Genomic DNA, 24,016 nt, shown 5'->3' on the forward strand with positions numbered 1-24,016 from the left:
AGGCAACATCCTGGACATTAAGGGAGGAGAAGCTGATGCAACAGTAAGAACAAGGAAAAAGAACTTTCTAAGTTTCCAGAAACCTGTGCAATCTAAGTAACCTGATACAATTATATAAAATCCTGTATAGATATTATTTACTATATAGCTGTCCATTTAAAACTAGACTTGGAACTTTATATAGAATACCTTAAAGACCTTTATATTTTATACTTTCTGACATATATATGCTCATAGATGCTTATAGATAATACCCAGTGGACATATGTGTATGTGAAAGCAAACTTGTAAAGACTTATATAGTATATTTATATATTCTAGATATTTTATAACACAATTAATTTAATAATTAAGTAAAAAAATACATATATTTATTTATATTTATATTTTTACGCAAAGACTTAAATTATTAAACTTGCAATATAAGTATTATATTATAAGTATTATTCATAGTAAATGCAATGTCTATACCTTTTATATTTCTTATAATTAAATAACAATCAGATTAAGATTAATGTCACTGTTTATGTTAGTAGTCAGAACTGTTAGACCATCATTAGATTATTATTAGATTATTAATCGTACTGAGCAATTGTATAAATAGGATATTGATTGTATTATAATATAGGGTGTTCTATATTGTGGTCAATAATAGTAGTAAAGTAGGTAGAAGAATTTTGAGGAAGTGAGGTAGAGACAAAAAAAAGAAAGACAGATAAAGGGGAAAAACTGGGATATATGGTACTGTGGAAAAACTTTTTAAAAAACATTAAAATGATGAGTACAACCACACAGTTACCAAAATAGGGGGGAGACATCTGCGAAACAGCACCCCTGTCAGGACCACCTTCAGTGGAAAGCATGTTAGGAGGTGAGAGGTCAGGCTCCACTATAAATCTACAGAGCATGCAATCAACTCTAACATTAATCCAGGAGAAAATGATGAAGATGCAGGAGGTAATGACAAAAAATCATGAAGAACTTAAAAGCGATATGGGGGAGGTACGCAAACTAGATGATAAAATTGGTACAATGCAGGAAAAGATAACACAAAATGAACAAAAAATAAAAATAGTAGAAGCTAGAATGAAACAAACGGAAAAGAAACTAGATAAAACAGAAAGTAAAATTATGGCATTAAACAAAGAAATGGAAGAGGCCATTATAAATTTAGAGATGGAGAAATCAACGTTTTATCTTAGATCCAAAATATAGTGGAAACTAAGATATTCCAAAGTTAATGGCCGAACTCCTGGCTGAACTTCTGCAAAGAAGCAAGCAGGAAGCGGAAAATGACTTGAACGCAACGACTTGTCTATGCATGCAGACACAAACTTTCAAGAGAGATACATGTAAGATTTACAAGAAAGAAGACAAGAGACGAAGTCTACAGCAAAACAAGAGAAGAACCTCTAGTCTATAAGGAAAAATAAATCATAACAACTAAGGGAGATACCAAAATGGATAAGGGAACAGAGAAGAAACTACCATTTCCTATCAACCCAACTGCTCAAATACAGAATGATGTTTAGATGGCTTTTCCCTGAGGGGATACTAATAACCTGGCAGGGAAAAAAAATCCGTATTGACTCGCTGGAAAAGGCACAGGAGTTTTATGATCACTATATAATAGGAGAAAATGAACAAGATAGTAGAGAGGAAGCAGAAAGTAAGAGCCAGGGAGAACAGACATCAGAGGAAAAACCTATGGAGCAGGAAATAAGGGACTGAAGGGAAACAGAATGACAGGAGAGAGAAGGAGCCAGGACAAGAACACAAACCAAGACAAGAACGAGGAAAGGACCAAACCAACATACAAATAAGATGGAAGATGAAATAAAGATGATATCCTTGAACATCAATGGTATAAACTCATGGGCTAAGCAAAAATAAACATTAACAAGACTCAAAAGACAGAATATGGATATTGTCTGCCTACAGGAAGTTCATATCAAAGAAAAATATGGTAATATTCTAGAATGTCCCAAATGAGGAAAGCTGAGCATATATATAGCACAAAATAAGAAAAGAGGGATTGCAGTATACATAAAAGATTGGTTAAATTCGAGGAAAATATTCAGTGATAGAGAATTAGGCTGGTGGTCATATCTACAAATTCAAATAAGATACAAAAAGGATTTAGAACAGTACGGATTTCAAAATGAACAACAAGAATTGGACAAAATAGTAACAGGAACAGAAGAAAAAATGATTATAAAAACATACAATTGTCTCTTAAAATTCAAAATGGAAGAGGAAACAGTGAAGGAAACAATGATAATTTGGGCTAAAAACTTTGGGTACAATATTGAATTGGAGCACTGTGGAAAAATTATGGGGGCGGGGGGAAAGTTACAAATTGACAATGGCAGCATCCATAAGGAAAACATCTACAAAATGTTTTATAGGTGGCATTTACCCCCAACGAGATTGACCAAAATGTTCCCAAATAGATCTCCAAACAGTTAGAAATGTAACTACCAACAGGGGACCTTCTATCATATGTGGTGGACGTGTCCGAAAACCAAAGAATTCTGGACAAAAATTAAAAAATGGTTAGAAGAAATAATAGAACAAGAAATTGACATGAACCCTGAGCTGTTTCTACTAGGAATTTTTAAAAAGTAAGAATATCCAATATATAATGCTTCATATAATTACTGCTACCAGAATTTCATATGCCCAAAGTTGGAAACAAAAAATCATTCCCTCAAATACAGAAATCATAAAAAGGTGCTAGCAAGCTCAGAAATGGACAAACTAACAATGGAACTAAGAGATAGAGAGGAAACAAAGTACTACAAAATATGGAACAGGTGGTATAACTGGCTTGAAAAGAGATGTAAAATCAATGCATAAGGAATACATAGTAAACACAATGAAAAGAGATGACATATACTTAGAAAGCAATAGAGATGGAAATATTGTATATAAATGTATATATTGTAAAAATGAGAGTGTATGAAACAAAGAAGAATATATATAATAGAACGGAAAATGGAAAACTGGAAACCAGAAAAAAGAAATGCTGATAACTGAAAGTTGTAAAAGTATAATTGTGATTTTAATGTTTGGAAAATGTCAAATAAAAATATATTTTTAAAAAAAGTTTAAGGCCCCATTTGTCTGCTGCCAGCCATTAATTTTATGGATAAATATAGAAATCTAATGCACTCTACATGCCGCTGCCATTGAATATGACGTGGAAGTTACAATTTGTCCAGAATGTAGGGATACATGGAGTGTTGGGTGTTCCTAGATTCACCTATAAGATGCAATGCCTCCCATTTTTCTTCTAGGTACAAGTCTGTGCTACTTATTACTTTAAAAGTCCTACGTGGAATCTGCAGGACCGCCTTTCTCTACCCAATCCACTAGGGTGGATACATCCCTTCCCTTAAATACTGACATCTTGTCGGAAGTTGGAAGCATGCCTTTTCTACTGCAGGCGCTGCCCCATGGAACATCCCCCTCCTGCTCCGAGATCCAACAGGCACTACCCCTCTATCTTTCCAGGGAGCACTTAAATCCTGGCTCCTTTCCTAGGCAATGGGATAGGGTGAGGCTAGATATAATGAGAATGTGGGTGCATTAGAGCAGTGTTTTTCAACCTTGGCAACTTGAAGATGTTCGGACTTCAACTCCCAGAATTCCCCAGCCAGCATTCGCTGGCTGGGGAATTCTGGGAGTTGAAGTCCGGACATCTTCAAGTTGCCAAGGTTGAAAAACACTGCATTAGAGAAGTAAGGTCACAGTGCCAGATTTTTCTGTTTTTATTTTTATTGTGTTGGTTTACATAATGTTTACATACTTTTATACTGTTTAATTGGTTGTAAGCCACTCAGAGTTGTTTCAAGATGGACAGCTAAATAAATTATTTAAATTAAATTAATCACTTATTCTTGGGGAAAAAGCATCACATATAGTAGGAAAAAAATAGGTAATATGTTACCTGGTTTTGAATCAATGCACAATTGATTTGACAGATTCGTGGTTATTTTTTCTAGTCCCTCAAATGATGGCATGTAGAACCAGTAGTCTTTTGATCCAGCCATGATTTCAAGTTCCTCACGATTTGCGTCTTTTATTCCAATGGCATAAATAATAGTTCCTTTCTTTCTGAGTTCATTTGAAGTGCTATCCAGTATTGCCTTATCATGAGAATCTCCATCAGTTATGACCATAAGAACTTGAGGGACACCTTGGTCTCTGCGGCTGCCATTCTCTTTAGTTAAAAGACCTTCTGAGAACTGAAGAGCCTTTGCTGTATATGTTTCTCCTTCTAAAAGTGTGCTGTTCTGAATACATTCAATGATATCTGATTTTTTACTATAAGCATTCAGCTTGAACATAATTTTTGGATTATTGGAATACGTTACTGCTCCAAACTGAACATGATCTTTACTTACATCAGATTTATTTACAATGCCAATTATGAAGTTACTTATGAGAGCATAGTTCGCATAACCAATACTGCTAGAACCATCAATTACAAAAACCAGATCTAAACGGTTTATCCTTTTGCACTCTGGAAAGAAAACAAGAAAAGATAAAGGTATCATTTACAAAATATTTATATTGTCATATATCTTTATGCCTACATTCATATTCCTTTACAAATAAAAAGTGTATGAATTTTCATTAATGCTATATTTATTATAAATAGGTTACCTTGCTGATGTGCTAATATTTCATTTATTTGAAAAAGAATCTAATTGTTTTATAATTAAAGTTAACACAGTTCTACATGCATTTTTACTGAAATGGTTAAGATAAATATCATCTGAAATTTTCTCACTGATAGTATGGGGATTTGATTTGAAATAGCTTTGAAAAAGTGGTTTCCTTATTATTGGAATGAATGTGCACAACATGTAGCAATACTTTAATCATATTTTCTTCAATTCTATTTTTTTTAAAGAAAATAGTATCCAGACTAGGGATAATTGGAAAATTCTTTCTATTGTTATGTTTATCAATCAATTTTGATACAGTTTAAAAATTAAATGCCATTATAAGAATGGCATGAACATTTGTATCACAAGATCACTGCAAAGAAGTTTTCAACAGCATTTGCTATTATGAGCACAAAGCACATTGCTGAGATTAAGTAATAGGAGAGCTTGTACCACCTGCTACATTGTTCCCTAATCCAGTTCCTTTGCCCTATTATTGGTTTTTCTTAAGAAGAAGACAAGGCTAACTTCTCTCCCTCGCCATATTAAAAAAAGTGCAGTTTTGCTCCCTGAAATATTAAGCAGATTTGTTTTAATCCATTTTTAAACTATAATTTTCCAAAATGTTAAAGTAGTGTTCATTTTCAATTGATTAATATATTATGGCTTTTTTTTTAATTCGTCAAATACTATGAGCCCCTAAGCATTCTTAACAGAAGTTTTGGTTCCATGTACATTCATATCTGGCTGAATCTGTTCTTCTAATTATTGATTCACAATCTAATCCAAAGAGAAGGTAAATAAAAGTTGCCTTTACCTGTTCACTTAGAGACTGCAATACTGCATGATAATTGTCAGATGGTGGATAAACTGTCTAATATGGAGAGGGAATGGCTTGTGAAAGCCATTGCAGAAAGCAGTATAAATTAGATATTTATTAGATGGATTCAGGGGTGGGTTCTGGCAGGCACTACTGCCGGTTTGCTTGTGTGCAGGCTGCGCATATGCAATTAATATTGCTCTGCACATGCCCAGAAGCGAAAAACCAGATGGTGGCACCTATAGTGCAGCCTGAAGAACTGGTTCGGAGGCGTGGCAGGCCTGGGTCACTGCCGGTTCCAGCAACCCAGGCCACCAAACCACTGCCTGTTTGGCAGAAACAATCCAAACCGGTAGGAACCCAACACTGGATGGATGCAAGAAACGTAAAGGTTAGCATATGGCAGATTAAATCTATCCCAGGACAGAGCATAATGAATAATGTTAAGTTTGTTAGAATAATGAACAAAATGCTCATTAAGACTAATTTGTGACACAAGACATCATCCATTGGATTTTAAACATTGCTTTGCAATCCCGGGTAATGAAAGTAGCAAGGAGATGTAGACTTGTCCCATCCACTCTTGGTATTTATGCAATAATGGGGAATGAGGCTAGTATGCTGACCTGCTGCAAATGCCTCCATTGTGGGATTCTCTCACTGATACTTTGCAAATGACCTCTCCCTCTCCCCTTTAAAAAAATTTTCAGCTTAATCTGCTTGCCTATGCCAATGACTGGATCTGTTAATTCTGTTTCCTTATTAATATTTATAAATGATCTGTGATTTTAAATGTGTGTAGTATTGTAGTATTATTTCTTTCTAATTGTTAAAAGTTAAATGTAAAATGATTACCATATTTTGGGGGTATAAAACGCACCAAGATTTTGAAGAGGCAAATTAAAAAATATTTTTGCACTTTGCAAACCTCCCCAAAACGGCCCGTTTTTCACGAAAAACATTAATAGGATTAATAGCCCTTAGGAGGTTTGTAGAGTGTTCCGGCTCATGTCTGCCCTCCCCAGCCCCCAGGAGCTCCCTGAACGCCTCCTACAAGTTACGCACGACCATTTTGGTGAAGGGGGCATGGTTTCTGAAGGCAAAAGAATGCTCTCTTCAGTGTATAAGATGCACCCAGATTTTTTGAGGGAAAAAGGTGCATCTTATACTCCGAAAAGTAATTACTATGATTATTAATTTTTAAATTATTTTTAATTGAATCATTTTTAATTATGATTTTAGTTTTTTAAACAATAAATATACAGGTGAGAGGGTGAAGAAATATATATTTATCTTTTAAAATTGTACCACCAAGATAAATATTGGTATTCTTAAATGAACAAATATATGAATAATTCAATATTCAAGAATATATTGAAATTTTAAAACAATTGACATACTGATATTTAAATCCAGTAAATAATAACATGAAAAAAACATGCTAGGATATGAGAATCAATATGAATAAATAAAATAATGTTCCACTTATATACTTAATGGAGAGAGAAAAACAAAATTAGTTAGTGTCAGGATTTGGTTACAAATTAGACATAATCAAATTATTTGCTTTCAGCCTACCAAAGTCCTAGCATTTGATCAGCCCAACTTTGGGTAATTCAGTATACATATTAGTTTGCCCCTGGGTATTGGCAGAAACTGTGTATTCACAGTGGTCAGCATTGTTGCCATTGATTTTTTTTAACCCAAATGTGCAGCTGGTATGCCAGCTTCAGATTCTTGAAACTGCTGCAATAGTCTTTATGATTAGCAATAGCAATTAGACTTATATACCGCTTCACATTGCTTTACAGCCACTCTAACCCATATACAGAGTCAGCCTAGTGCCCCTAACAATTTGGGTCATTTTACTGACCTTGGAAGGATGGAAGGCTGAATTAAACTTGACCTGGTGAAAATCGAACTGCCAAATTGCTGGCAATCTGCAGTCAGCAGAAGTAGCCTGCAGTACTGCATTCTAATCTTTGCGCCACCACGGTTCTACCCAAAGTCCTTTCCTTTGGGTACTGTATTTTTTGGACTATAAGACGCACTGGAGTATAAGACGCACCAAGATTTTGAAGAGGTAAATTTAAAAAAAAGTTTTTGCCCTCCCAGGCCCCCAGGAGCACTCTGCAGGCCTCCCAAACCCTCTGCATGCCCTGTTTTTTGTGAAAAATGGGAAGTTTGGGAGGCATGCAAAGTGCTCCTGGGGGGAAGGACAAAAACATGAAGGGTTGGCGATGGTGGTTTGGGAGGTGAAAAATGGGCCCATCCCAAGCTGTGGCTAAAAAGGAACTCCTACGTGACCTAGAGACCTCCCATTTGTCACCTGGCGAATGTCCTTGACCACCTGTACTTGGAAGGCTCAGCCTTGAGCAAAGGCAGGTTGTTAAAGGCAGGCTCCCAAAATTGCTGACGCAGGATGATTTTCATTCACGGTGTGTGTGTGTGTGTGTGTGTGTGTGTGTGTGTGTGCTGTGATTACAAAGGCTGAGAGGGAAAAATGGGGGGGCAAGTAGGAGGCTGCTGCACTGTGCTGTGGGCTTTCCAAAACTCCGGATGGGCTCGATCTTCCTAAAAGGTAAGGCTTTTTATCAATCTCAAATCCGCTTTTCTCTACCCCTTTTACAGCAGGGAAGCACTAAACATCTCTCTTTGCACTTTATTTTTCCCCCCTTCCCTCTGACCAGCAGTGACATAGAGGTGCTTCCCCCAAGGAGTGGCAGGCGGCTTGCTTCTTCTCTTCAGCAAGGAGGGAAACACATGTGCAGCTGCTGAATGGCCGCCACTGTCATTGTGTTCAACCAGGAATGGCCCATTGGGCCATGAGGGGTAGGGATCCCTTCCATTTGGATTAATGGTTCCTAACAGTGGTGCCTGAGTGGTGAAAGGGAAGCCCAAAGAAAACGACCCAGTAAGACTGCCTCCTTGAACAACCGGGCTTGTTCACAGCTCTCTTCGCAACTCCGCTTACTAAGTCTCAGGGCAAAAGCAGGTGCCAGGCTGCAGGGAGACTCCCGACCCAGAACTCCTGTATTACAAAATGCCCTTTTCATTGCACAGTTCTTCCACTAGCCAAGATCCTGATGATGCCAATAGCTTTTTCCAGAGAGAAAGTGGAGATCCAGCACCCTGAGAAAAACCTTGGTGGAGAGCAGATTGGTTCTCTTCCCTTCCTTCACTCCCATCGTCTGCCCGGATCTGTCATCTGTCATACAGTGCTTATTGCTGTTGCTGCTATTGCACCCAGCTACTGTATCTCTTTGCTGCATGACAGATCCAGGCAAATGGGGGCGGGGTGGAAGAAGGGAAGAGGACCAATCTGCTCTCCATGAAGGAACTGCATATGGATCATCCCTCAAGAGAAACGGGATGCATGGGGTGGGGTTTCTGGAGGCCAAAAATGGCTGTGTTCAGTGTATAAGATTCCCACCCTCTTTTAGGGAGGGGACAAAGGTGTATCTTATATCCTGAAAAATACGGTAATCATTGCCACATCCCCACTTAATCTTAGAAAAATAATCTAACCAAATGCTTCCATTTTTTAACATCAAAGTAAATCCTGAGATTTACAAGGGGAAGGACACCAGAGGCAAAAAGAAAACTGATTCAAATTATGCATGTGAGGAAAAAATCTTCCTACATCCACCAATTCTTGACTTTAGCAAGAATATATAGATGTTGTAGTATCAAAAAAATGAGTGTGAATAAAAAAATAGAACATATTATCCTTATTCCAAAACACTTTTAAAAAAAAGTGTATTTTGATCTTGTGATCTTTGACCCCAGGAAATCATCATTTTAAGGTAGTATTTTCACAAAATCTGGCAAGTACAACTCTTTGTCCACTCTTAAAGCAAATCTCATACTAAATTCTATGCTTTTTACAGTAACATTTTTGTTTTCTTCAGAAATTTATAAGGCCTATATTATTTTTATTCACCTAGATAAGTAGTCACTCATATAAATGCCCAAGAGCAAAAGACTGAATACTAACCTTTATATGGACTGCATATGTGAAACATGATGTCTTTCTCTATGTATTTTGGAATATCATACTCTTCCAAGTAAAACATGTTTTTAGTTGTCCCACTGATCTCTAGTAATTGTGTAACATTGGCATCAGCAATCCCAATGGAAAAGATAATGACACCTTCTTTTCTTAGAGCACTGGCTGGTTTTCTTACATTATCGTGTGCTTCCCCATCTGTGAGGAGGATAAGAATTTTGTTGACAGAAGGCCGTGCTTTTTTTGCTGGTTTGAAATAATCAGAAACAAATTGCAGAGCGCTTCCAGTATAAGTGTTCTGTTGCATTTGAGCCATGTTCCCAATAGCATTAATAATGTAATCTTTTGATGAGTTGAGTTGGAACTCTTCTTTATTGGTGCTACTGAACTGAACAACGCCAAATTGTACTTCATCTAGACCAACACTGCACTTATCTACCAATTCTTGCATGAACTTCTTCATCTTCTCAAAATTCTGATCGCTTATACTTCCAGAGCCGTCCACTAAGAACATGATATCAGCTTCCATTTTCTCACAGGCTACATGGGGAAAAGCATAATTATTTGTGTTAAACCACTACATTTCTATGAATCTAGTAGAAAAGAAAAGCAAGTTTCAGGAACATTGCTTCTTATTTACCTCTCACCAAATAAGTCCTGAAATCCACATCAGAAGCTATGTTTACATGCAAATCTGCCTTTTTAACAATACTAAATATGGAATGAAATTCATTTCTTAGCAGTATGTTTGAAGCATATTTCATTATATTTTCAGTATCAGTTAAAATACTTTAGATAACTTCAGGCCTTTTCATTCTTATATTTCTACAGCTATTTTGTAATATTATTTGATCATGTCAGGAATGCCTGTTTTAGCATTGGTGTTATTGTATATAGATCTAGATGTAATCTTTTGAATTATCTTCCTGGCAAATACAATCATCCCAGTTTCTTGCAATGCTGCAGAAATGGTTTGCATTGCTTTCTTTTGAGAAATATTTACACCAGCAAATCAGTTAATCAAAATGTAATGCAGAAGAATGCCATCCTCAATCATCCTAAAAGGTCATCTTAAACCTCTTCAAAAATTTGTAAAGTAAACATAATGTTTATGTTATAAACATAAAATAAAACATAATTTTTTAAAAGATCATCTGTCTGGGTTTATAACACTAAATTAATATCAGCTGCCAGACTAAATTATAATGGGACTGATTTTCCTCAGCACTTATGTTCCCTTTGTAATCAGTCATTGAAAGTTTAAAATACTGAAGTCAACAGTTCATCCAGTTAAAATGGAGTAATTTATAGCTGTTATAGTTTATTTTTTTTAGATGATCTTCCTATTTCAGAGTTCAACTGGGGAAAGGGATAATAGCAGTGTATTTGGAGGGGAAGAAAGCCTTCACAAATGCAGCATCTTCTAACAAGTCTGGACCACTGCAGTTCAAGTGCACAACAGAAAATATATCTATGCTAGCTATAGAGTTAATGGTCATTTAAAACATATACTAAGTCGTTATGTAGGACAAGCAGGCAGAAGACTAGAAGCGTGCATTCATGAACATCAACTAGCAGTCAGAAACACAATGAAAATTTCTTCATTTCACAACATATGAACAGTCACAATCATACAGTTTCAACAGCACAGGAAAAACTATGAAATAGTTTCCACTCACTAGTACTGATGATGTTACCTAATCAGGTAATTAAATGTATGCAAGCAAACAGTCAAGTTTAGAAAGCACCGAGGACTCTACATAACAGAACGCATCATATTTTATTTAAAGAACTAGTGGTTGCTTCTTACCTTTTTCAGAGCATATGTCTCGAACAATTTCATTTTTTATATTTTCCAAGGAGTCAAACTGTTCCACATAGTAAACCTTTGATTCTGAGTCTGCAATCTCTTTTAACTGTGTAATATTAGCAGGTTTCACACCAATAGCATACATATTGACAGCTAATTTTCTTAGCATTTTAGAAGGTTCCAGTACATTATCATGTGCTTCTCCATCTGTCAGTACAATGAGATAACAAGGAACTTTGCCACCTCGCTGTTTTTTTGCCTTTTCAAATAATAGCTGCATAGACCGTATAGCAGCTCCTGTATACGTATCTACTCCCATTTGGATTATATTATTAATGGCTTTTTCTACATGGCTGATTTTTGTATACTTATCAAGTTCAAATTCTGTTTGATAAAGAGTTCCAAACTGAACAACTCCAAATCGGACATGATTAGGTCCTATGGTAAATAGCTTAATCACTTCCTTTAGGAATGTCTTCATCTTAATAAAATTGGAGGGACTGATGCTTGATGAACCATCAATGAGAAAGTAAATATCAGCCATTTCTGTTTCCATGCATCCTGAACAAACAAACAAATTTTAGGCAGGTCAGAGGCAGATAAATAACTTATTCTCCTCCACAATTACTAATTGAAATTCTGCATTGAGGAGGATTTGCAAAGTCTCTGCAAAATAGTTTTCCTCAGTCTCCAAATTTTGTAGATAGTCCAGAAGGATATCATACTCAATGACATCAAAAGCTGCTGAGAAATCTACTAGGATCTGGTGGCATGCATTCTTCCTCTCAAATCATTTGGTCAAACACCAGACCCCTGAAGGAGCCAGGAAAGTCGTGAGTCAAACATAAGTAGTGGAGTCACATGAGAGAGCACCCTATTCACTACATTGGAATTTGCAGGTCAGAAAAGCAGTTAAATGATATCTCTGAAGGATATGGGCATTATTGTTAAGATTTCTAGTAGAACTTCATATTTGGGATCTCATACTACTGGCATTATTTATTCATTTATTATTGCTTTTGAATCTCATTGCAATCAAAAACATTTTTATGATTTACAATTTAATAATGCACAATAAAAAATTAAAAGCAAAACTGAAAATAATTTAAATGAAAATATCTTACATCGAGATAACCAATAGCAGATAAAAATAAAAGACTGGAGTGCTCAGAGAGTGAATGGCCCAAAATCACCCAGTTCAAGATGAGGCTTGAACTCAAGCTCTTCCACTTTCTAGCCTAATACTTTAAACAAATTTTCTCTCAAAATTTATTTGAATTTTAGTCACCCAACTGCAATGGACCTTGATTTGTCAGAATGCGTCAAAAACATGAGAGTAATAAGAGTTGGGTGGTTTAAAAACAAGACAAAGCAAAACAAGTGTTCAAATATTTTCAGCTGATTTAACTAGATGACATGCATTTCATCAAATGACATTACCTGCTCGGGAATCTTCTGTTGTTTCAGCTTGGTCAAAAAACTTATGAACGTGCTCAAACAGTTTTTTTTTAAAAATTTCAGACTTATCTGCCAGGTTTGAAAAATGGTCAACTTTTATAATATTTCTATTTGGGGGATAGGATACTACTCCCCCTAACTGTGTGATATTAGCCCCTTCAATGCTTATGGCAAAAACCGTCACACCCTTCTGCAAAAGGAGACTTGATGCTTCAGTTACACTATCCTCAGAGGATCTGTGGGTGATGATGGTAGCTATTTGTTCCACACCTTCTGTCTTTCTGCTTCCAGCACTTTCAGTAAAAATTATTTCTCTGGTAAAGTTCAAGGCAGCACCTAATTTAGCTTTTCCTTCCCTGTGAGAAAAGCTCTTGATTTTAAATGCAAGATTGTTTATCTCTGTTTCTGTGTTAAGTTGAGAAAGTACACGAGGCTCATTGCTGTATGCCACTAGACCAATTCTGATACAGCCTTTCTGCACATCAAGAGAGGTTGCTGTGTTTTGTAAGAAAGATACAATATATTCACTATTTGTAGATGAAACGACTTCATCGACCACAAATACAACATCTGCAATTAAATCATCAGAACAATCCGCAGCTGCAACAAAAAAAGAACACACCATATTATTAACTCTCTTTTCTTAATGGTTTCTTTCTTTTTTGCAGGCTTTCCACTTGACATTTGCCAGAGTCTCTCACCAATATATTAAATTTTCTTTTTAATTTAAAAAAATGCTAGCCAAGTATATTTTTAACCAGAAATTCCTATAGGTTTTGTGTGGATATTCTTTGAACACAAATAAGAGGGGGTCAAATTATTCTACAATGCACCAGAGGGCAGGTCAAGAAACAATGGTTGGAAACCAACCAAAAAGAGAAGCACCCTGGAATTAAGGAGAAACTTACTAACAGTGAGGACAATTAACCAGTGGAACAGCTTACCTTTAGAAATGTAGGTGCTCTGTCACTGGAGGTTTTAAGAAGAGACTACATAGTTAATTATCTGAAATAGTATAGGTTATCCTGCTTGGGCAGGGGGCTGCATTAGAAGACCTCCAAAGTCCTTTCCAGTTCATTCTATTCTATTCTATTCTATTCTATTCTATTCTATTCTATTCATATTAGAAAATAAAAATTTAGAGTATCTGTAGTCCAATTCTTTGTCTTTAGATGTGAACATAAAGCAAAACTAAGATAGGAAATATTTCTGAACAACTAAAGTACCTTCCACAAATGTGCTTTTAGAAAAGTGACCAGACCAGTGGTGGGTTTCTACCGGTCTTGACCGGTCCGCGCGAACCGGTTGGTGACCAGACCCAGAAGTAACTTCTGGGCCCTGGGAACTGGCACCAGCCCCTCCGGTCGCTGCTCGCTTGCTCCCCCCACCTGTCCCCGGACTTGCCTAAGATGCCTGGCCACCAGTAGGTATGGCGCAGGCCGCGGGGGTAGGGATGGCAGCAGGAGATTACGTGGTATGGCTGGCATCTTTGGCAGGTTTGGGGACATCGCAAGGTCTTTGCAAGGTCCCCAGACTTGCCCAGCAAAACACAGGGTGGCGGGGTGGCAGTAGCTTGCGTGGCGTGGCCTGGCTGCCAGCAAAGCACCTCCCCAGACTTGCCCAGCAAAGCACGGGGCGGCCCCTTGCTTTGACAGCCGCCTTGTTTCCAATTGGGGTGGGGAAGAAATCCATCTTTTCTGTCCCCCTCCATGGATCCTTCCCAATTGGAAACGAGGGGGCTGTGAAAAACAAAGCAGTGCACCCCACGTGGCTGTTCAAGGAGCAAAAGAAGGAACAGGAGAGGAGTTCCACGTGGGGCTTTTTAAACAGCCAAACTCCCCTCTAGTTAATTCTTCTGTTTGAACAAGCCATGCGGGGCATGCTCCCTTGCTTTGACAGCCGCCTCGTTTCCAATGGGGGAGGAGAAATCCATGCTTTAGAGAGAGAGGAAGAAAGCATGGATTTCTCTCCCCCCCATTGGAAACCAGGTGGCTGTCAAAGAGAAGGGAGCAGTGTGCACCACGTGGGCTATCCCCCAACAATTGAAGAAGGAACAGGAGGGGAGGATTCGGCTGTTGGGGGATAGCCCATGTGGTGCGCACTCCCTTCTCTATGACAGTGTCCTGGTTTCCAATGGGGGGGGGAAACCCATGTGTTAGAGAGAGAGGACGAATGCATAGATTTCTCCCCCCCATTGGAAACCAGGTCTCTCTCTCTCCCCCCTCTTTCTGTATGTCTCTCTCTCTCTCTCTGTGTCACACACACACACACACACACCTTGCATGTGTAAGGGGGACTGGATCAGCTGGGAAGCTGGCAAAAAAGGAGCCTCTGTTTCTCCGCTGCCGTGGCTCACAGAAAAAGGAGGTAGCGATACTGGCCGGGTCTCTCTTCACTTACCACTCACCACCACCACCACCACCACTGTGGCTCACTGGCTGCAGCCCTGCCTGTCCTGCCTAGCTGGTGACTGGCTGGGAAAACGGCAAGGGAATGAGTGCCGGCCATCATCCCTGCGAGCTGTGGCAGCGGAGAAATAGAGGCTTCTTTGCCAGCCTCCCAGCTGATCCAGTCCCCCTTACATGTGCACCTTGCATTGCGGCAAGTGGTGTGTGTATGTGTTTGTGTATGCCATGCATGCCTTCTGTGGCATGCCCAACACCTTCGGACACCCACCAGGTCACCCGCTGAGTGGCAGAGAAATCTGGCTTTGGCAAAAGGAAAAAAGCCCTCTCTGCCGCTCTGCTAAAAAGGCGGGAACCAAGACCAAGAGATAACAGGACGACTAACCATATTCGGTTAACCCCCAGAGCGTTAAGAGGCTGAATTGTGAGCTCTGTGAATTGGCTTGTAGGACACAGAATGCTATGATCATAGCATTTATCGGGCACCAGTTTTAGTTCATAGAATATATCTACGAATATAATTGGAAGGGAGGTGTTTGTGTGAGAGAGAGAGGGGAGAGAGAGAAAGAGAGAAAGAAAGGAAGGAAGTAAGTAAGTGGGAGATATACACACAAGAAAGGAAGGAAGGAAAGGAGGGAGAGGGAGAGGTAAGAGAGAGAGACAAAGACAGAAAGAAAAAGAGAGAAAGAAAAAGAGAAAGAAGGAAAGAGAAAGGAAGGAAGGAAGAAAAAAGAAAGAAAGAAAAAAGAAAGTGGGAGAGAGAGATGAAAGAAAGAAAGAAAGAAAGAAAGAAAGAAAGAAAGAAAGAAAGGAAAAGGGAGAAAAAGACAAAAGGAATGAAGGAGCAAACGAAGGAAAGAAAGAGAACTTATGACCACAATTGAGTCCAAAATTTTGGTTACTAAGCAAGATCATTGTTAAGTGAGTTTCCAAGTTGGCCACGCCCACCCAGTCACTCAACTGCCAAGCCACTCCCACAAAACAGGCCACACATACAGAATAGGTTCTAAAAAATTTTGAAACCCACCACTGGACTAGACATATCCATTATAGTAGTTTTCTTGCACTAAATCTCCTACAGCAGTTATTTTATAAGAATATGTACAACATAGTCTTAAATTCCTTAATTTGCCCTTAAGAGTAGGCTATCTCAGGAAAATAATAATGTGTTCCTAGGGATTGTCTACTCCTGATCAGGACTGAAGTGAAAAGTAGGATGTGAGATATAAAAAACAGCCTCTAAGGATCCTTGGGCTAGAAAAAGTGCAGGTAGGAGTCTAGGGAAGAATAATAGAATTCAGTGAAATGGATGAGGGATGTGTAGATGAAAATAATGGAGAAAAATAAAATTCCTGATACTGTACTCCAGCCTTAGTGAATCATCCTAAGAGAGGTTTTTGTGACTATGATGCAAAGAAAATTTTTTAACAGCCCTTCCCTAGAGCATGACTATTTGCAAAGTGATCATTTCACAAAATGTACATATAGGATTTATTGAAAGCAATTAGCAAAATAGAATTTTTTAAAGATTCTCCCTTCCCTCCTATTGGAAAGACTAAATTTAGAGGAAGAAGTTCAATATTAAAAAAGAAAGAAAATCTTCCTCTGTAGGCCGTTCAATATGTACCATATTACACCATCATTCTGTTCTGGGGATTTATTTAGGAATCATGGATCCTAGATACCTGCAACGGCAAGTCATTTACTTAATCTCCCCTAAGGAAATGAAAGGAGAAAAAAGCATCCTGCCCTCCCAGCTAATGTTGTAGGAGCTCCAATTTTAGAATGGCATGAGATGAATAATACATTTATGCGATATACCAGTGTTTCTCAGACTGGCTGGAGAATTCTAGGAGTGGAAGACCACTTGGGTTCTTCAAAATTGTGCTTTTCCAACACTGCAGGCCCACAATTCTCTCAAGTGATAAATTTGCATGATATCCTTTTCTCAATGAATAAAAATCCTTCTTTCATTAGGAGCTACAATTTGGCAAAAAATTAGTACATTTTAATCTATATGTCACATATGTTCTCAAATACTGCACACAATATAGCAACTGTTCAATCGGACATGCATGGATGAACTATGAAGTAAACTTCAAAGTAGGTTTTGGAGGTTTACGCTTTCTCCTACACAAGCCCAGTCAGGGATTTTAAAAAAATTAAATACTAATTGTTCCAGGATGCTCCGACTTATGTTTTAAAACCCGTCCCAAATCTTCATGGTTAATCTAATAATATTAGTGATAATGTGTTGCATTATTTCTTTTACCTTTTATGGGTATGCTATGAGCATAGGTTGTATTTGGTGGGGTAGTTGTGGAGATGACTAAGCTCTCATCTACTGTTACAGCTGATTCAATGACAGACAATATATTTGAGGAAAACTTTTGGAGATCTTTTAGTGTATCAAAATGGTAACTAAATGGATATGTGGCCATTGACTGTAGGTCTTGCTCAGATGCATTCGGCATTCCTAAAGCAATTATTTTTATCCCATCTTCTCTCATTAATGTGGCAGGTCCTTCCACATCATCTTGTGATACCCCTGAAGTTGTAACGATCAAAACCTGGTGTCTGTCTCTTCTTGATGCCTTGAAAATAGTCTTGTGGATCTTTTGTATGGCATTCCCAGTCCTTAAAGGGCCACCCCGGAATGAAAATATATTTCTAATATGGTTCAGCATAGGGTTTTTTTTTCTGAAGTCATCCAGCTGGAATTCAACATGGATATCATCACTGTATTGGACAAGTGCAAGGCGATATTTATTTGGCCCTATTGGAAGATTGCTGATCATTCTATTCACATTATTTTTTAATGAGAGAAAACCTTGTCTGCCGAGGGTATTAGAGCTGTCAATCAGAAGGACAACATCTACAGACTCAGAGGCTACATCAAAAACAAAACAAGAGTTAATGTATAAAACATTATTGTAAACGTGTTTGAATATTAGTAGCTTGGGGTGGTAGTTAGGCTATTGGTTTGCATTCCAAGTTTGGCAATTTGGTTGCAAACGTTTTGTCAACATCCAAGGAGACATCATTAGTGCCTTTTTGAATTGTGCTTGTCTGTCAGAACTCTGGCCTTTAAATACCTTTTTTGTTGTTCTTAGTTGCAAAGTTGTGTCCAACCCATCACAATCCCATGGACAACACTCTTTCAGACTTTCCTGTCCTCTACCATCCCCCGGAGTCCATTTAAATTCACACCAACTGCTTCAGTGACTCCATCCAGCAATCTCATTCTCTGTCATTCCCTTCTTCTTTTGCCCCCAATTGTTCCCAACACTAGGCTCTTCTCCAGTGAGTACTTCCTTCTCATTAGGTGACCAAAGTATTAGAATTTCATCTTCAGGATCTGGCCTTCTGAAGAGCAGTCAGGATTGATCTCCTCTAGGACTGACCAGTTTGATAGTCTTGCAGTCCAAGGAACTTGCAGGAGTCTTCTCCAGCACCATAGTTCAAAGGCCTCAATTCTTTGGTGCTCAGCCTTCATTATGGTCCAACTTTCACAGCTATACATTGCAACTAGAAAAACCATAGCCTTGACTACATGCACTTTTGTTGGCAGGGTGATGCCTCTGCTTTTTAGTACAACAAACAACATTCAGACTAATTTGCATCTCATAAGTATGTATTTTGGGTAAAAACCCATGGACAGTACCAAAAGTATCTTTGTATGAGATGCAAATTAGTCTGAATGTTGTTTGTTTGGATATTTCTGAATATGGTCTAAATAAAACAGTCCGAAACTCAGAAATATTCCAACAAACAGTATTCAAACTAATTTGCATCTCATAAAAAGGTATTTAAAGACCTGTGTTCTGACAAATGAGCACAATTCAAAATGCACTGATGATATCTCCTTGAATGGTGATGAAATGTTTGCAACCAAACTGACAAACCTGGAGCTACAACCAACAGCCTAAATTATTGTAAACTGCATGGATGCAATTAAAGAGCAGTATAAACATTTTCATAAATCATCATATATAATCCATCATACTCCCATCCTCACAGTTTAGTCCAATTTACTTAATATACAACTGAGGCTTCTTTGTTTTTCTACTTGCCTAAAACTTTTCTCACTCAAAATCAAACCTATGCATTTTGACAAAGAAAGTAACAATGTCAAAGTCGTTCAATGTTTTTAACAATATTTTTAATTTTTAACATACCAACACCACCCATCTGCTGCAAAAAAACTGTTGCATAAAATTGACTAATACAAATACAGGACAAGCTGCATTAACAAGTTGTGATGAATTTCCAAAAGGAAAATAAAATACCAGGTTGCTGTGCTTTAGAAGCCTGGGTCCCAAGAATAACAAGGAGCAAAATCAGAAGCATTTTCAGATTGTAATAGTTGATCAGTGAATAAATCTAGAAATACAAATAAGAACAAAGCAACAATGACAATATCAACAATAATGTCATCTTATATCTTCAAATTAAATGTTTCTTTCAGCTGACCAAAGCCTTCTTATGTTAGTCCCTAGCATGATGCCTGCTGGATTGGATTTTAATTGTTAGTCTCCTCAATCGATATGACCAATAATTCTAAAGCATCCAGGATGAATAAGATCACCTTTGAAAATAATTGCATTGCAAATTAGCTGTCAATGTCTCTTCCTTGCTTGCCAAACTTGGAACAATGACATTAGCTTTAATAGTAACCCATGACTACATTGTTGATAGCCTGCCTCAGTTTCTAAATCAAAGGGAAGATTTAATTTCATTTTTATAGCTTGGTCAGTCCCTGATATGAGAACAAAAATGGAATGTCTCTTGGCAGGCAGAACTTAGTAGAATAAACTCCCAAGAATCTGGTGGTTGAACATCCTAGAATGCAAGCTAGTTCCCATTAACATGAAACAGGCATAAGAATTAGAATCAAAACAGCGATTTTAGGCAACCCTAGTGTTATAATCTTCACTAGTGGCAATTGTTTGGCTTCTTTAATAGTAAACTTCCAGATCATCTGCAGTAGGTGGGCAAAATGTGCAATATAAGTGTAGCATCATGCACCTGCTATTTTGTAAATTTTGACCATCCTCTCCCCCTCCCCCATAAAAAGCCATATACAATATACTTCTGTAAACCATAAACTATTTTGGAATTTTGCATGAATTACATACCCCAACTGCCGTATAGTCCAATGTAGTGAAAACAAGGCTTTGAAGTGTCCAAAACTAATACAGTTCTTTTGTTCCTGAATCCATTTAAAATTTTCCTTCAGTTTTTAAATCTTTCCAACAAATAGAATAATAAAAACGAGCTCCAGAAAAATGTAATTTAATCTCTTCTCTTGAAGAACCTATTTATTTTAATTAATTCTGGGAAAGAACGCATTTGAAAATATGGCAGCAATTAGGTGGCTTACTGTTCAGTGAAATATTTGTGGTCTATTGGATAAAAGATTTGACAATCACTTAAGACTATAAAATTCATTACAACTATTTTGATTGTAGTAACAGTAGTTATTAAACAAACCTTCTCCCTTTTATACTTTACGGAAATTTGTCTTTAGCAATAATGATCTCTGGTCCTACTTTATCTATATGGAATCCTTACAAAGAGGCTAAGTGAAACAGATACTAAATTAAACATGTCAAGTGATATGTTTATTAAGATTACTAGTATGACTGTAGTTATTGTTGTACCTTTTCTCAAATTTAATTATGCTCAGAAAACACACTGTTCAGATAGACATGGATTTTTTATGTTTTTAAAGAAAAAAAATGTAACAATAAAATATATTTTTAAAATGTCAAGTGTCATAAAAGGATAGTTCACCCATAATGATTTCCTATTGCAAGGGAATGTGAGAGGTACTAATAAGTAAATAGGGTGGTCGTTGTTAGTTGCGAAGTCGTGTCCGATTCATCGCGACCCCATGGACTATGTAAATAAGGTAATAAGGCATTAAAAATTCAATGCAGAGAAAAGTAAAGTTTTACACTTAGACAAGAAAAAACTAAAATTACCAAATAGATTGGGTGATATCAGGCTTAATAGCAGTAACTGTGAGAGGGATCTCCGAGTCTTACTGGGCAACCAATTAAATATGAGCCAACAAAGTGTGGCGGCCGCCAAAAAAATCAATACAATCCTAAGCTGCATTAACAGAGGGATTCAATTAAGATCAAGTGAATTATTATTACTACTCTACAAAACCACACATGGAATACTGCATCTAGTTTTGGTCACCATACTATAAAAAAATGTTGGGACCAGGGGTGAAACCCTCCCAGTTTGGCCTGGTTTGGTAGGGATGATTGTTCCTGGTTCTGTGAACCAGTAGTAAAAAAAAGCTTCCGAGGATCATGAGGCTCAGCTGTGAGCCACGTGTGATCATCGTAAGCATTCCCCCCCACTTTTTAAAGCATTTTTTCCTGCAATTCAAGCGAATAGGCAGGAAAAATGTTTAAAAAGAGGGGGGGAAGGTTCCGATGATTGCGTGAGTCACAACTAATTGGTGTGATTGTCTGAAGATTCCCCCACCCACTTTTTTTCCTGCTGGTTCGGGCAAATAGGCAGGGAAAAATGCTTTAAAAAGTGGGAAAAAATGCTTCCAACGGTCGTGCAGATCAGCTGTGAGCTGTGCAATCATCGGAACCTTTCCCCCTCCACTTTTTAAAGCATTTTTCCCTGCCTATTCACTCGAATTGGCAGGAAAAAAATGTTTTAAAAAGTGAAAAAATGTTGGCCATGCCCACCCACTCACATGACCTTCCCAAGCCATGCCCACAGAACCAGTGTCAATAAAAAATAGATTTCACCACTGGTTGAGACTCTAGAAAGAGTGCAGAGAAAAGCAACAAAGTTGGTTAGGGACTGGAACATGTGAAGAACAGTTACAGGAACTGAGCATGGCTAGTCTAGTGAAGAGAAGGACCAGAGGAGACATGATAGCAGTGTTCCAATATTTGAGGGGCTGTCACAGAAAGAGAGGATGTCAACCTGTTTTCCAAAGTACCTGAAGGTCAGACAAGGAATAATGGATGGAAATCCACCTAGAAATAAGAAGAAACTTTCTGAAAGTGAGAGTGATCAACCAATGGAACAGCTTGCTTTCAGAAGTTGTGGGAGCTTCATCACTGGAAGCTTTCAAGAAGAGACTGGACTGCCATCTGTGAGAAATGGTATAGGGTCTTCTGCTTGAACACAAATTCACCCTATACAGATTTATGACAATATGGGAGAAATAGAACTTCTCCTATATTTCAAATCAATAAAACATGTCATCTACGTCCCTCTATCTTGCTATGCTTATACTATATTTATCTTAACATTCTTTTGATCTAATGTCAGGGCAGTCTCCATCAGTAACCAAGAAAGAAACCACTCAACTCCATTTTTCAGAATTAAGAGTACTTTTACTGGTTATGAGTAGATAGCAGTTAGGCAAAGCAAGATCTGAGGCAAAAGTGCACATAATCATAGATATCAATATGTGACCCAACTCCCTCCCCCTGGTAACCCCATCCCACAGCCCAATCCGCACACCCCGCCAGTGTCATGTGGGTTGCATCTTCAAAAGGCATCATCAGGTTGGTATGCCGGACAGTTTGCCTTGGAGCCAAATCCACTATTTGCCACATGTGCAGTAGATGATGAGAAAAACACTCCCTTCTTCATTCACCCCTGCACTGAAAACTTCCCCTCCCAAATACCATATCACCCCCCTCCCCGTTTCAATGGCAGCTGAAGCAAGCAGCAAAGCAGAAGCTGATTCCTACTTAATCTGTCATATTCTTTCCTCCCCCTTCAAAAACTATATATCAAGCAGGCATTTTACACAAACATATTTTAATTTAAAAGTCATCTATAATTGTTCCCTGTAGAATCATTACTTGATTATCAAAGTGTACTCTCCTGCAGATGTGCAGGGCTTTTCTTGTATACCAGAAATTAGATTTTCTTTGAAGCTGAAAGCCAATAGCAAAATCCAATTTCCATTTTGTTGCAACAAAAATTTGAGTGGTTGTGAACAAATCACAAATATTCATATAAACCACATTCTTTCCGTTTTTGCTTCCTAACATAAAAAGAGCATATTGCCTGCTCTTTGTGTTGTGCTGTGATGATATATCTCCAGTTACTCCTGCGTTTCTCAAGTTTTAAAAATTCAGGGCTGCAAACCTTACTGAGCTTTCTAACCTAGGCAGAAGCAATTTTTGAGAAGATCCCAACTGTGCAAGTAGGTTGTTGAATGATGAGAAAGTGCAGCCTATGGCATATTTTTATTTTTTCTTTGTCAATTTCCTTTGTTTTTATTTTTCCCATCTCCCCCTGGGATAAAAACATTTATTTCATATCCAGTTCTTTAAAATCCATTAAAAATCATTATGTGTTGTCCATAATTCATTTTAACGTGTACAGCTTTTGTATACAACTTTCACAAATGTATTTTTTTTATTAAAATGTCTCTGAGGAAATAATTTTTGCAAAAAGAAATCAATGTCTTCAACCCAAACAAATATTTTGATGAATTTTACAAATTTACTACCCCAGAACACTACTGTAGAACTTTTTTACTCCTTTCCCCTTTAAAGCAGCGAGATATTTATATCAAATAACCAGCCAAAAAACCCAAAGGGCATTATAGTGTGCTGCAATACACTTACCAAAGCAGTTTGGAAGGGCCAATACAAAAACATACCAATGAGCTGAGATTGTGCCCTTGTGGACAAGGAGCCATTGAAACTGTAGCTAATCAACAACTTATTCACTAATATATGGTGGAGGATGGTTTTTGGATTACAATAGTAATGAAAAGAGTCATTGGAACTGAAGGGAAGGCAAATTGCAGAAGAGACATATCTGTATAATTCA

At 37.7% G+C, this 24,016-nt stretch overlaps 1 protein-coding gene across 1 annotated transcript in view; it reads right to left on the reverse strand.

The window, feature by feature from the left end:
• Nucleotides 1-24,016, reverse strand: part of LOC309381661 (collagen alpha-6(VI) chain-like) — an 81,775-nt gene that overhangs the window by 56,755 nt on the left and 1,004 nt on the right. The window contains exons 2-7 of the mRNA XM_081932890.1: nt 19,468-19,561; nt 17,451-18,068; nt 12,756-13,373; nt 11,316-11,876; nt 9,494-10,045; nt 3,953-4,528 (exon numbers count right to left, since the gene is read on the reverse strand). Of these exons, the coding sequence (XP_081789016.1) occupies nt 3,953-4,528; nt 9,494-10,045; nt 11,316-11,876; nt 12,756-13,373; nt 17,451-18,068; nt 19,468-19,528 (2,986 nt within the window). The 5' untranslated portion in view covers nt 19,529-19,561. The remainder of the gene's footprint in view (nt 1-3,952; nt 4,529-9,493; nt 10,046-11,315; nt 11,877-12,755; nt 13,374-17,450; nt 18,069-19,467; nt 19,562-24,016) is intronic.

The sequence above is a fragment of the Natrix helvetica genome, assembly GCF_964273705.1.
Source record: "Natrix helvetica genome assembly, chromosome: Z".
Taxonomy (NCBI): Eukaryota; Metazoa; Chordata; class Lepidosauria; order Squamata; family Natricidae; genus Natrix; species Natrix helvetica.